Source organism: Triticum urartu, chromosome 3A, assembly GCF_056163025.1.
Source record: "Triticum urartu cultivar PI428250 chromosome 3A, HENAU_Tu73, whole genome shotgun sequence".
Lineage (NCBI taxonomy): Eukaryota > Viridiplantae > Streptophyta > Magnoliopsida > Poales > Poaceae > Triticum > Triticum urartu.
The window spans coordinates 694011852-694027546 of NC_141875.1; the positions used below are offsets into that span (position 1 = coordinate 694011852).

The 15695-nt window shown below is 42.8% G+C and overlaps 2 protein-coding genes and 1 pseudogene across 2 annotated transcripts; 1 reads left to right on the top strand and 2 right to left on the bottom strand.

Annotated features, from left to right (window-relative positions):
- Positions 1-4292: 4292 nt before the first annotated feature.
- Positions 4293-8150, bottom strand: LOC125547231 (uncharacterized). Its single transcript, XM_087516073.1, has 8 exons — positions 8136-8150; positions 6496-6978; positions 6108-6306; positions 5561-6015; positions 5202-5459; positions 5043-5103; positions 4816-4934; positions 4293-4703 (listed from the first exon to the last, which is right to left on the bottom strand). Exons 1-8 carry the CDS (start codon positions 8148-8150, stop codon positions 4293-4295), a joined length of 2001 nt encoding a protein of 666 aa, XP_087372199.1.
- An 872-nt stretch (positions 8151-9022) lies between these two features.
- On the top strand, positions 9023-10458 carry LOC147981728 (uncharacterized). The gene is made up of 3 exons (XM_087514064.1): positions 9023-9097; positions 9215-9367; positions 9883-10458. The coding sequence occupies exons 1-3, from the start codon at positions 9023-9025 to the stop codon at positions 10456-10458; spliced, it is 804 nt and encodes a 267-aa protein (XP_087370190.1).
- Positions 10459-12508: 2050 nt separating this feature from the next.
- LOC147981729 (uncharacterized) lies at positions 12509-14083 on the bottom strand (annotated as a pseudogene).
- Between the last annotated feature and the right edge of the window lie 1612 nt (positions 14084-15695).

The window sequence follows — 15695 nt, forward strand, 5'->3', positions numbered from 1 at the left end:
CCTGCGTTCCTGCTCTCGGCGAATCGGACACAAACCTAAAATACTAGGCAGTCTATGTTTCTTGAAATTGAAGAAGGACACGAACCTGAAGCAGAGTGAAGTCGAGCAGCTTCGATCTGCTCCGACGCTCAACTAGGATGGCCCAGCCGGCGAGGCGTCCAGGCACCCCGACGAACGCCTAACGGAGATGAGAACCCGCGCTAGACGCCGGCGCCCCCGCCAAAAATCGCATCTGGCGGCTGCTCACGCGCCAAAATCCTCTCGCTTTTCCTCCTCCACGCTCCCCTCTAGCTGGGCCTTCTTTGGGTAAATACGGGCTGGCTTTGTTTCAATTTGGGCTGGTTGATGTGCACATAGAGAGGCAGCTCGCTCAGTAGCCGTGCGATCAGAAAGGGAGGGCATCCGTGAGGGGTAAGGTAGAGGCAGCCTTTGACATGCCAAGGCAGAGAATCTGATTTATGTCCAACACGAAAAAATATGTCCAATGAAAGGTTTCTTTGCATTAGCTTATTCTGGCCTTTTTTTTGCCGTCCTGAACTGATAGCAAAATATTTTAGATAATGTCCTCTTGATTTCTAATATTGAACGGTTATAAATGAATACAGTCACATTTCTTTTCTATGCTTCCAAGCTTTGGAATCTCTACTATTAAAGGAGGATCGAACGTCGTGATGGTTCGACCTTCTCAATGGTTCCACCTCCTCGTCCTATCGATAGGTGCAACCACGTCCTCCCGCTCCTGTAGGATTCCCACGCATAAAAAAGTCTACCGAGAAAATCCACGTTCCAAAGCAGCGAGAAACTAGAAGAGGAAAACCTGCACGTCCTCAACTTCTCCCACGACCTCAAATCCTCAATCTACAGATCTCTTTCCCCAACCTGAACCACCCCGGCACATTCACTCTCCCGCTCCTGCCTCTCCCCATCTTATCCCCAGTCCGATCTAGGGATCAGCCTGATCCCACCCATGTCCATGTCACGATCGGAGGAGCGCCCTTGTCCTTGTCCGGTGACTATATCGTCCATGTCCTTCGCTCGTTGCCGGTGGGCGCCTCGAGGACGGCCCAGCGCGTGGTCTCACAGGACGACGCTGCAAGGGCATCGGCGGTGCGTGGTAACGGTGGCGCGCGCAACAGTCGATCAGGGCTACAAGGACGACGGCCTTCAATGCAGATGCCGCGGTGGCGGCCGCTTCGTCACGGCTGAGTTCGACATCGACCAACCCAGACGTGAGAGCATGGGCCAATCACTATGAGGATTGCTAAGGAACACTACTCGTTCCTATAGCAGTCACGGGTTGGAGATGGAGAGATGTTTGAGAAGTGTCCTCTTGCCTCCAGTTTTGTGATATGGTTCTTGGTGATTTCCATATGTGATTGGTCCTTTTGTAGTGTATCAAGATTGTTGTTTCTTCTTCTTATTAGCTGCCATTTGAGATGCGAGGAAGGAACAGTGGTGATGCACAACCACAGAGTCATAGCCCAAACTCTACACAACGCCCCACAGTATGATTGTCATCATCTTGTCAGCGGACATAGCGGCGGCTGCTCACCCATGGAATCATATGAGTGAGGTCTTTTCTCCCTTTTTGAATTCAGAAGCCTTCCACTTCTATGTATATATGAACTTGTTCTTAATTACTTATTACTACAATATTTGAAACTTTGAATTGTAAGGTGTACGCACGGGTATTCAGCAGCTGTTCTTTGATCCATCTAATATAAAATCAGTACTTTATATTGCCCCTCATTCCCCCCTCTTTTGATCACACAATTCCGTACAAAATCTTTTTGCGTGTATCTTGCCAAACAGACACAATTCAGGAAACAGGAACTCAATACACTTGTTAATATGAGAATTAGGACTGAATATTATGTATAAAAATTCCTTGCAGAATCTCTGTTCCATTGTACGCATATGTTTCTTTTACTTTTCGAGTACTTCTGCACCATCAACTATCAAGTGTGATCACTCACTTCACTAATGTAGTTGCTTGCTAATCTTGATCACTGTTTCCGGTTTGCCCTGTCATTTGTTGATAATGCAGTCAACTTTATTTCTCTTTAAGCATCGTCGATCATTATATCCTTCAGTCGTCTCAATGAACAAGAGGGCTAGGAAGCAATGAAAAGTCCCATCTTTTTGTTTGTTTATGAATGTCTGTTTTTTCTTCCTATCATTGTCATGACAATGAGAGAATAGGATGTGGTTTTGTTTTTCTCTCATCCATGTTAAACACTGACCCGCAGCTTAGCTAGACAGGGTCAACCTCTAAGTCTTGTTCGTAAAAAATCAGATACATATTTAAATTGACGTGAAAACCACTATGAATTGCAGTTGTATGCAACTTTAATTTGACATTACATATACACTATTAATTGGAGTTGTAAGTAACTTTAAATTCACATGACATATACATTTGTGGTCAAACATTTTCTTTAGGTAACACATTTATCTGTACGTGAATCCCATGTCGTATTTTGTGGCGCATGAAAAATCCAAATTACATGTGCCTTCACTTATGGTGCTCAAGATATTACTGTCATAATTATATTTTCTCAAAGTAGTTCATTGTCGTACATACTGTTCATCAAGAGAATACAAAATTGCATAAAACATGAGCCTGTGTGGTGATCATGCCAGCCTCACAGCTTCCAGGTAGGTTAACCTGAGCCCGTAGTGAGGCCATTCTACTGTACTAATTTTGTGGGGTATATTTCCTCTTCCTGGGTTTCTCTTTATGGGCAATGTATTCATCTGTGTCACTGGTATTTGTCATCTACCTATATAGCAATCTTTGATTATTTATTTGATTTTTTACCATCCTTCGTAAACTCTCTTTGAGATGTTCTCCTACCATGACAAACGTTGTGCTCGCTTTAGGATGCAAGGGATTTGTGTGTTAATGTGCTACCATTGTTGACTGTGTTTTTGTGTATAAAACATGAGGAAATTCTAATAAATATTGGTGGTACAGTGCTTTCTTCTGAAACATAAAAAGATGTACTTGTTATGTTCTACAAACAAAAAAGGTTTGTTCTATTTTGCTATACAAGCACTTATGTACCTTACATATTCTTTTATTAGCCTAAAATTGTTGCATACTGATGGAAGCGATACTACTACAGATGAGTATATGCCTGTCATTTTATTAAAATTGGTGCGTTATTCGGTGCTCTTTTAATACTATGTGTTATCATCTCTTAAAAAAAATCCTAAATGTTGAATTTACATATGATTTTTATCTTGTCTCCGAGATAATGTGTCTGCTCAAATATTATTCAAAATTCTATCCTTTCAGAGGCAAATAATCCTGGATTTAGTAAAATATTACAAAGCAACATCATTGTCATTCAGTTCACTAATTCATTCATTATGGATAGCGGTAGACGAGGGAGAGAAAATGCTCTTCTAAGATCAATGTTCAGGAAATCGGTAATCGGTAACTGCTCGGTCAACTAGGGAGTAGGGATTAATCGTGAATCCGTCGATTAATCAGAATTAATCGGTCGAGCATTAGTCGGTCAGTTTTTTTTTATAAATCTCAGAATCCTAGTGTTGGGATCAGATTTTGGCCACGCAAGAATTTATTTAAATGCCCTGGAATGAGTAAGTACCTAATATGAAAAAAAAATCAACATGAAAGTTATTCGTATCGGCAAGGCGAACAACTTTTATGTTTTGATTATTTTGATCTGAGGTCATATGTGAGTTGTGACATGTGAGTTCAAAAAAAAAGCAAAATGTTGAATGAGTGTACGTGTGTGTGACAACAATGCTCTAAAATATGATATATTCAACAAGTATGGCAACAATCATTATGTGCTCTATCTCTAAGACTTGTAGTAACTTAATAACAAATAATCATAGTTCTTGAATTTGCATAACATAACAAGGTCCACAAGTATGTATCACATGACATAGCAAGGCCCACAAGTATCAGGTATGTATGATATGACAGTATAACATAACAAGGTCCACAAGTATGTATGATAGTATGACATAGCAAGGTCCACAGGTGACAATTCACAACAGCCATAAAACACAAATGAAATAATCATAGTTCTTGACTTCTTGCATAAGTGCATAACATAACAAGGTCCTCAACCATAAAACACAAAAAAATATCGTTCATGGATTCTTGCAATCTTGCATAGTTGCATTGCATGACAAGTTGAGAACTCAAACTAGGAAAATACCAAACAGCACACGTAGACAAAGTTCTCCTTCTCCCACAAGGCCACAACCAAAATAAATTACTAGGTAAATACTAAATAGCATGAACCAAAGAATTAAGGTTGTGTTGTGTCCTCGTCCTCATCCTCGTCCTCATTTGTTTCAATCATCTCATCATTATCAGACTCAAATTCTATCTCCTCTTCCAAAGCAATCTCATTTTCTGAATCTTCATCAGCAACAAATTCTTCTACTTCATGGAGTTCTCTCACTCTTGCACTCCTACAAGGCTCTATAGCCTCGGTGGCTCCCACTTCATCATCAATGGTGGTGTCGGGATCAACCTCGTCCTCAACATATGCATCTTCACATATCCAATCTTGTGCCATGGAAGCATCTTCACCAAGGAGAACATCACGAGAGGAGAAACATTTCTTTCTTTTGTCCATCATTCTTCCATTTAATTGGATATAAACTAGATTGTCCCTACGACTTACATCTAGTTTATTTCTCCTCTTAGCATCCACCTAAAAATTGCAAAGTAAATCCTAATCAAGTAGCCATTCACATTTGTTCATAAATAAAGTAAGGAACTAAATATCAAATTTGAATAACTACAAGTTGAGATTCAAGAGTTACTTGTTCAAAAACACTCCAATTCCGTTCACATCCAGAAGAACTTGTGGTCAAGTTGAGTATCTTCAAAGCCATGTGCATCAACGTAGGAGTTTGTAGTCCATAAGTTGCCCACCACTCTCCTACATGAGAAAACAAAAAAACAAAGTATTATGCATCAATCCATCAACCCATAATTTCAGAAATGCAAAATGCAAAAAGACAAAGAGTATGTAGGAGAACAAGCTTACCGGGATTGAAATTTGCATTCGTTATAGCTTTGGAGGCAGCCAACTTTGCAAACATGCCCTCCTTATTTTTAATGGCAAGTCTACGTTAAGTGCTTTATTTTGCTTCTCATCATCATCATGATAGAAGGTCTCAATAACTTCCATCAATCCACTCATGACCTCTACATCGACAAATATGCTTGGGGTAGCATAACTATAATAGGGATTCAGTGCATATGCGGCCATGTGCAATGGCGTATCTAACCTCCCATTCATCTTGCCCTCCATGGCTGTTGTGATGATCTTATAGTCCTTCTCTGAATTTTCAACCGCAAGCAATATTGCCTTCCTTGCCTCTATTATTTCTCCATGCATAGAGGCCATGGACTGTCCATCACTATCAGCCAATCGAAGCACCTTCACCAATGGCTCAAAAACCTTGCATTGCAACATACGATAAGAACAACATTAGTATTTAACATATTACACATAACACAAGATGACAAGACACAATTAAAGAACATTATTAATTTTCTTACCTTGATGCAAAGAGACACATTCTTCCAAAATGTCCTACTAATTATGGTGGCATGAGCCGACTTTCCTTTCCTTGTACGTGTATGCTTGCATTGTTCCCAAGCATCACTACAACACATCTCCTTTAGTTGTTTCTTCTTTGCAGCAAGACTTTGCAAGGTAAGAAATGCCGAAGCAAATCTTGTCACTCCCGACCTAACAATGTCTCTCTTTTTTGTATGAGACCTCATCAACGCCAATGTTGCATGATGTGCATAAAGAAAAATAGTCATCTCCTTTGCTTTGGTAATTGTAGAACCAAATTGCTTTAATTTACCAACCGCTTCTACCATCAAGTTGAGGGTGTGCGTTGCACATGAGGTCCAAAATATCTTCGGCCTTTTTTCTTTCAACATCCCTTTTGCTCCCATATTGTTTGAAGCATTATCCGTGACTACTTGTACAACATTATCAGCACCTACAAACATCATGGTAAAACACAATAATCAATACATGATGAAAGCTTGAAAAGCAAAGAACGAGATAAAATAAAAGGTTCAAGATTGATACCAATTTTCTCAATGCATTCATCCACATAATTGAAGATGTAGAGACTTGTGTGTGCATCAGCCGATGCCTCCTTTGATTCAAGAAAAACTGTCCCCAACTTACAATGCACACACAAGTTCATGATGCTCCTTCTTTTCTTGTCTGTCCAAGCATCAGTCATGACAGAGCACCCGGTGATCTCCCTCTCAGCCTCATGTGGCTACAACAAATCCCTAGTCCTTTCCACCTCCTGCAACAACATCTTTTCTCAGATATGATGTTGTGAAGGTTGCCTCCAATCAGGACCATAACGACCAAGGGCTTCACAAAATTGTTTGAAGTCATCATCATTGATAGCATTGAAGGGTATGTTTTTCTTGTACATCCATCTAGACAAATATTGCCCCACTTTGTAGCTTCTCTCCTTGTCGATACTATCATTGATGTTGCGTTGGAATTTTTTCAATGGCACACTAGGATCAACCGGCGCCACAAATTGATCCATAGGCCCGACATTTTTGGGGTCACCTTTACCAACTGCACTAAGCTCTTCATCATCCTCAACTTCTATGTTCACCGAGGCCCTTAATTCTTGTGCTTGCTTTTCCTTTTCCACCTTCTTCTTCTTTGCGGCATGAAAAGCCTCCTTGCACCGAGCTTGTTGTTCTCGAGTGGCTACCATACAACTTGTCACCGAGCCTCTGATTTGTGCTATGTGTTGCTCCATCCTATTGACCCCTCCAGACATTTCTTTTCCACATAGCTTGCACTTCACTCTTTGCAAATCATTTGGATCACACAATATGGCAAATTCCCACGCCATGTCATCAGAATTCCTTTTTAGCGACTGAGAACTTGCCACCTCAGAAGCGGCACTAGACGTAGCCTTCTCCTACATACAAAAAACAAAATACAAATCAAGTAGGGCAGCAAGTTAGCAATAATTAAAGTTAAAGTGTTAAACAACAAAAGTCAACTACCAATTAGGCAATTACTAATAAATTGCATACATACAATTTTAATACAATTAAGCCACCAAACAGCATGAAATTAATAAATTACAATTGCACATAGTACTACAGTTGTAACAATTCTACACGGCAATCATTTGAATCATCAATTCATCATTCATCAAACATGAAGTGGCAGCAACCTCTGCTTGCTGCTATGATGATGTGTTGCTGCCCCTTCTCCTTCAACCTAGTCACCGGCGTGAAGAGAGCAAGGAGAGGCCGGAGAGGGAGGGGCGGCCACCTGCTTGTTGCTGCCCTAGTCGCCGACGTGAGTAGGCAGCATGTACAGGCCGGAGAGGAAGGGCGCCAGGGCTGCCACCTGCTTGCTTTCCACAGCCACTGATGAGGAGGAAAGACGGGGTAGATGCGGGAGGCGGGAGGCGGCGAGGAGAGGCGGGAGAGGAAGGGCCACCGTTGGCCGGTGGCGGAGGAACGACAGGTGGAGGCGGCGAGGAGAGGCGACAGCCACGGGTGAGGCGGGGGGGGGGGGGTAGATGCGGGAGGTGGGGGGGGAGGGGAAGGCGGCGAGGAGACGAGGGAGGGCCGCCGTTGGCCGGCGGCGGAGGAACGGCGGCGGCGCGGGGTGGGTAGTGCAGGCGGCGGCTAGGGCTGGGAGCTCTGCCCAACCTAACCCACGTGCCACGGGTAGGATTGAGGAGAGAGACGAGGGAGGCTACTTTTTTACAGTTCGGCCCCTGTGAGTCCTGCGATTAATCGGTCTGCGGCAGATTAATCGTTGTCAGGCCGATTAATCGGCCGAGTAATCCCCAAGCCGAATAACACTACCGAATACATGTAATTTACAAGGTGGAGGGCCGAGTAGCGATTAATCGGCCGATTACTCGGCTACTCGAACGATTTTTTGAACAGTGTCTAAGATTATAAGAGAGTGTAAGCTATCCTATAGTGATGCATACGATTTGTATTGTGGAGCCGTGAGGCATACTAGCCTCCACTCGGATATAGCATTGCCTAAATTTGTTGTTCCGTGGCAACGCACGGGCATTCGGCTAGTTTTGGACCATAGTTGTCTTACCTCTGGCAATGCCATTGGGGCATCAGCTCCCTATGTTTTGCTATATGTACAATTTTCCTAAAATTTCCTACTCCATTGTAGTTTTCTTATCAAGACTAATTCGGATTTTCTTTGTAAGTAGCGCTTTTATACAGCTCTGACTTCTACTATTTTGTTGTTGTAGATTATCACCTCTCTCCTGCGATGTTACACATTGCACTATTTGAGCATTGCTTCCTTTGGTTGCATCGGTCAGTTTTTATGGCCGAGTGTTAGAGCCACGTAACAAAGGACCTACGACTTCAATTGAAACCCAACTATGACGACATCGTAGATACAAATTGCATTGGGATTTAGATCTACCCTTTTGGAATTTTAACTATTTTCCATGCCTCTCACTTTTCCTTCCTTCTATGACCCTCCTCTTGAAATATAAAATGATGAGATAACATCGTGTTCATCTATCAAGGATGTACAACTGTCATGTCTTCCATTATGCAGATGTAAAACTGACAATGAATGAGCATAGTGAATACAGAGTGAATTGCAAAAAACCACCACATTTGAAGTTGAAGCATCCAATTGCCACCACATTTGTTGCGCGTCCCAAAAATCCACCACTTGACTTGTAAATTTTCTCAATAAAAACAAATGACCGGTTTGCCGCAGTTAACACGATTTCTGACTAGGCTGGCCCACCCGTCAGGTGCCACGTGGGCGAGGCCAGACGGCGAGTGGGTTGACGGCCGTTAGGGCACGCGGTACAAAACAGAGCCCCCACTCCCCGCCGCTCACACTCCACTCCACTCGCACACTCTCTCACTCTCCCTCCTCTGCTCTGTCCCCTGTTGCCGCCGCCGGAGTTCTTCGCCGCCGCCGGAGGCACGGTTCCCTCCCCACCGTAGAAGATGCCGTCGTGGAAGGATGGAGAGGAGAGCAGCGATGAGGAGGAGCTGCTCGGCATGGATCTGGAGCAGCACTGGGTAAGATATCTGCTTTGCACCTAGGGTTAGGGTTAGGGTTCAAGTGTTCTTCGATTTGAGACCATGTTTGGAGCAGTTCCTATCTTTTCTGTGGTTCACTAGTGTGCTACAATGCAGGCGAACCCTGGCACCACTATAGATGCATCCTTCTGTGGTAGAGTTGCAGATGCAAGCATCACATGTAGACTGCACTTGGCCCCATGCATGAAATATGTTGCATTTGAAGGAAGGGACACTGGGAGGAGGTTCTATGGATGTGTTGTTCCTCAGGTCAGTAAATTCAGTGGTAGTTAGTCTGCAGATTCAGTTAATTGTGTTAATGGTAGTTAGTCTGCAGATTCAGTTAATTGTGTTAATGGTAGTTAGTCTGCAGTAAATTCAGTTAATTTGGACTATCTGCAGTTGCAACAATCGAATGTTAGTTTGTATGCAGTAAATTTGCACTGTTTGCAGTAAATTTGGTAGTTAGTATGTAGTAAATTTGGACTGTCTGTAGTTGCTGTCAGTAAATTCAGTTAATTGTGTTAGTGGTAGTTAGTCTGCAGTAAATTCAGTAAATTCAGTCATTTTGGACTGTCTGTAGTTGATGAAACATGTTTTTAACAGTGATTTTGCAAGCATCAGTTTGTGTCAGTAAATTGAGTAAATGAAACATGTTTAGGACATTGATTTGAACTTGAAGTTTCCTGAATGTCTATTGTATCTGCAAGTATGACTGAATCACTGGATATCTCATCTATTTTATTTTTGAAGTTAGCATCTTTATTTTCTAATACTTGATGCAGGATGGTATTGACTATGGAGTTGCTCAGTGGGTTGATGCCCCATGGCCTTCTATTCTGCAAAGATGTTTGGAGAAGATATGGGAGATGTTTCATGAGGAGAATTGTGGCAGAGTGATTGACCATGCTAAGTATAAGAAAGAGTTAGACAAGGTGAACAAGCAGTTGAATACACTTGGGGATCAGTACAGTCAGCTGGTTGAGGATGTCACCAAGATGTTTGATTGGGCAGATCAGAACAACAGGGTCATGAGTGATGAAGAGTTCAAGCAGAAGCAGATGGATGTGGACAAGGACATGGAGAAGCTAGCTATCAGCAAGGAGAAGGATAGTGCTGACTTTGGCAAGATGAAGCAGATGGAGAAGCTGGCTCAGGAGCTGAAGGAGATGAAGTGCATTCTTAGGTCTCAGGGGGAGATCATTAGGAACACAAGGAAGGAGAGGGATGAGATGAAGAAAGAGAGGGACTGGCTGATAGAGGAGAAGAAGAAGCTGGAGTTTCTGGTGGGTGATCTTATGAAAGCTGGTCATGGCAACAAGGACAAGCTTGCCAAGATCAAGTCAATCCTTGATGAGTGAACAATGTTGTTCATCACCTAAGTTATGTTAAGCTAATATGTGGCCTTGGAACAATATAGCTGGCCTTGGGGTTGTATATTTTGGGAATCCCCTAGTAATGTAATGACTGTGATGTTTATCTGCAAAACTACCTCCAGTTAATTTATGTAATGTATGTAATGACTAGCTGCAAAACTACCCCACTTATGTAATGTTGTTAGCTTTCTATAGTAAGAGCTATGCTATTATGAATCTGCTTCTTTGGACTACATGGTGAATGGTCAAGACCAATTGGGCATGGCCAAATTGGGCAAATGCTTACATGATGTAAATTTTTGATCACATAAAGCACAAAGATATGCATTTAACCTATAGGGTACAGAATCCTAATAATCCAAAAATATGCATAGTGCACTCACCATCTAGGATTTATTACATTGCACTCATCAACTGATTTGATACATAGATAGATAGCAAGATAGATCTAGGAGCAGTGAAACTTAACATATCATTCATCTAGGTACAGAATCCTACTCCACCTCATCCTAGTAACCTGAAAAGGATGGAAATTGGCCCTCCTCCTTGCCCAGTAGATGATATCATCATCAGTAGGGTTGTAGCCAACTGGGAATGCCTCCACGAACTGCTCCATGTCTTTGCGGTTGCGTGCTACAAGGATCCGCTGAGCTAGTTGCCTTCTCTCCCTCCTTCTTGCCTCTCTACGCCTGGCCCTGGGCACCTGTTCTTCTTCATCGACAACCTCTCCAAGATCCATCTCTCAAAGGGTTTGCTCTGGCGGCTGGGGGGAGGAGAAGTGAGTGTGTTTGGGTTTGAATGTTGTGTGTGGCAATTGGGGGGTGCCTTATATAGTAGAAATGGTGGCTGGTAGGTAGGAAATAGATTAATGGTGTTAGGTAGGCTTTTAATTGGCTAAGAAACCAAGTCCAACTTTCCTTTTCCTCCTTAATTGGTTCTGAATTTTAACTAAACTGAATTTTAACCCAAGCCAACTAAAACAATCATTTAGGCTTTAGGGTGGCTTGGGCTCGACAAAGCCACCCTAAACCTATCATTTAGGTTGTATGGTGGCTTGGGCTCGACAAAACCACCCAAACCACCATTAAATCTTCAAGGTGGCTTGGGCTCGACAAAAACACCCTAAACCTATCATTTAGGCTCATTTAGGCTTTAGGGTGGCTTGGGCTCGACAAAACCACCCTAAACCACCGAAACCACCATTTAGTATTCAAGGTGGCTTTGGCTCGACAAAGCCACTCAACCTTGCATTTAGGCTTTAGGGTGGCTCGGGCTCGACAAAACCACCACTCCAAACTAACCATCAAATGCCAAAATCTCATAGAATAGCAAAAAGCATAAAATCAAACAAGTAAATTGTTGATGAAACAAACATGTTCTCAACCATAAGAGTTATCATCCATACAAGTTCTCAAACTTAGCATGGTAACACAAACAAGTTCTCAACCTCCTTTCTCAGTTCATTCATTGCAACCTCAAAACCATTCTTGGTGTATGAATATGCAGCATTGTCCATATGCTTCTTCAACTCCTCACTTCTGAAGCCAGCCGACTGGAAATTTGCATAGATATGTCTAAGACAATATCTTTGAGGTGAGTGTGGGAATACAGCTTGAATTGCATTCAACAGCCCCTGTTTAAGTCATTATATAGATTATTAATCATATAACTTCATAATTGCAGCAAGTATTACAAATTATTAATCATATTACTTCACAATTGTAGCAAGTATAACAAATTATTATTTCTAGAAATTGCTTATTCAATTGTGAAATGAAAAATATACCTTCTGTCTATCAGAGATGATTGTGTATGTGCCCCACTTGTTCCCCTCTCCAATGCAAGCTCTTAATTGGCTAAGAAACCAAGTCCAACTTTCCTTGTCCTCCTTATCAACAATACCAATTGCAATAGGGAATATGTTGTTATTCCCATCCCTACTAGTGGCTGCAAGTATCTGTTGCCCAGTAGAAAGCTTGATAAAGCAACCATCTAAACATGTATTAAAGCATTGGGTAGTGAAATCAGTGCATTATTAAGTACAAGATATGGGCAATGAATTGGAGTAATTTGGAATACATATAATACCTATAAAGGGCCTACACCCATTCAAGAAACCTTCTTTTGAAGCATTCAGACAGTAGAACATGTAGTGGAACCTAGGATTTGGGCTAGGATGGAGCTCAAGATCTCTGGTAGTCACAATGCATCTACTCCCAGGGTTGGTATCAAGCACAGCTTGAAGATAATCCCTAAACCTTGTGTATTGTCCCTTCATGTCACCTTCCACCACTTCAATGGCCAATGACCTTGCCCTGTAGGCCTTGGTCTTTGGCACTTCCAGCCCATACTTAGTCTTTGTTCTTTTTAAAATTGCATCAACACCAGCCCTTGGATTATCTCTCAGTTGCTGCTCACATGTTCTGGCCATCCAGTCAACTGTCACTTTGGTTTTTTCTCCATGTGCACCACAAGTGTGCAACAACTGCATCTTCTTGATGCAGAATGTCTTCTCATGAGCAATTGTGGATGCAGTCATGAAAAAAGGACACCCATTGTCCCTTTCTGTGCAATGCACAATGATCCTATCCTTGCAGTTCCTATGGTACTGGAAATTTCTAAGGATTCTGATATGAAAATTCCTAAGTGCTCTTCTAAATTGATACACATCAGTGAAGCACATACTCAAGCAAAGTTGGTCATGAGCATCTGGCTTGCTCTCATCATACCAGATCCTAGTCCTGGCCCTCTTGGCTTGACTCTTCCTTCCACAAGGGAGTGGTAGACCTGACTCATCATCTAAATCACTAATGCCATAGTCCCCAGGGAAACAAGCAGAATCATCAGATGGAATGAAATCAGGAATTACCTCAATGTCAGCTTCATGGTGTGATCTTGTAGTGGGGCCTGCTTTGCCTACTTTCTTGAATGTTTGAGGAAGAGGTGTCTCAGGTTCTGTGTCTGAGTCCTCTGCCTCTGGACACATCTCTTCCACTTCTGTGTCTCCTTCAAAGTGATGCATAGGATCCTCTCTTTGTTTCCTTTTCTGCTTCAGCTTCTCTATGATTTCATCTTCCTCCTCATTACCTATGTCATGCTCTTCCTCCTCAATGATTTCATCTTCCTCCTCACAGCAGTTCAAATCAACAAACACTTCATCATCAGAGGGGCCAACATCTTCCTGTACTTTCTCTTTGCCCTTTGCTTTCTTCAAATTCATGCTCTATTGTGTGTTAATATATGCAGACTCTTGACCTGGCTCTACAACAACAATAGGCACAGCATACAACTCTTCAGTTGTGTCTTCAACAGCAATAGGGAACAATACTCCTGCCTCATCTATAGAAATAATGTTGGAATCCCCCACATTACTTATAGGCACTTGTTCCTCCACAATATTTGACCTATAAAACTCTCCTGGATTAGGCTCATTAGCCTTAATTACAGTTATGTTGAGCACCTTTTGCTCAGCATAATAGTCTAGCATCTCTTCCACACTATCTTCACTGTCAATAACCTGCATTCCTGCTGCCCCCTTTCCTTCTTCTTTCATATAGAACATGTAGTCAGCTTCAGTATATCCCTCTTCAGTCTCTAGCAGTGCTAACATGTTCATAAAAATAATTTCTGACAAAGAAATTGTCTTCTCCAAGTTGTCTCTCCCTTGAAAATGGTACCTTATTTCCCATATCTCATCATCCAAACTACATAAAATTGAGGAGAATTAGTGCTTGATTGATTCTGTTTTAATAATGTAACATGTTATTCAGACAAGATATTTAGACAAGATATTAGCACTATCTTCACTGTCAATAAGGAGTAAACAAAGCATTCATGCATAAAACTATAAACCCAGAGCTATATTTCCTACTGAAACATGTTATACATAAAAGATATTAACTATATCAGCTACAACACTTGAGTAAACAAACAATAATCTTCAGTAAACAAAGCCCTAAAATCAAACTGCCCTCAAATCTCCTAAAATCCAACAACCCTAAAATTTCCTAAAATCTAACAGCCCTACTGTAACATGATAGGTTTATATGCAATCTAACAACCCTAAAATTTCCAGTGAATCCAATGAAGAGAGGGGTGGAGGGGGAAGAAATCTTACCACACGCCACCGAACCCTGAAGCCCACTGATGGCCTTCTCCAACGCCTGAAGCCCTGATCTTGCGTGCTAGGGCCGCCGCCGCACGGCGCTCAATGTCCCACTCCGGTGGCGAGGGGGGCGAAGGGGATCGCTCCGGTGAAGGAGCCCGCTGCGTCGGCAAGCTACTGCTTCCGAACCAGTTGTCCACCTCCGAGAACCCATCACCATTGCCTCCAGTCCCTCTGCCGCCTGTTGACTCGCCGCCGCCGCCGCTAGGTTTAGCCGCCGCCATCACAAGACAGAGAGAGTGACGGGGGAAAGAGGGGAGAATGGGCCAAGCAGTTAGAGCCGCGAGCGCTTTGACCACGCGCGTGCCCTAACGGCCGTCAACCCACTCGTCGTCTGGCCTCGCCCACGTGGCACCTGACGGGTGGGCCAGCCTAGTCAGAAATCGTGTTAACTGCGGCAAACCGGTCATTTGTTTTTATTGAGAAAATTTACAAGTCAAATGGTGGATTTTTGGGACGCGCAACAAATGTGGTGGCAATTGGATGCTTCAACTTCAAATATGGTGGTTTTTTACAATTCACTCGTGAATACACTTGGAAATATCAAATATGAACACAGATTCCATTGTTGGTCAACCCCATTTTGTTAGAATAATATTCCGGATGTATACGGATGTCCCGCAGCAATGCGCGGGGAAATCATCTAGTTTATTCTAACTCATATGGTAAGGACAAAATTCAGAAGTTTACACCCATTATATAAGATAATACTAAAAACCACTGTGGACAAAGTGCTAACAATAGACGGGAAACCGAAGATATTCGCATGATCCAATAGGGTAACACAGCCAAGACATTACCAACTGATTAATCGAACATGATATGCTGAAAAGAACATGCTCACGCAGCCGAATCACGACGGCTGCTGTCCTGTCACTGGGGTGGGGAGGCCACAGGTAGGCACGAGGAGAGAGCGCGCGGGGTGGGGATGGAAGCGGGATCCTGGCGGCCGATGCATCCGGTGCTGCGCGCTCAGGACTCCCTTGAAAAGCGAGATCGAGGACACGCCCGGCGAAGTGCGGCAGCTCCGAGCGGCGGGAGGCCTGATCTCATGAGG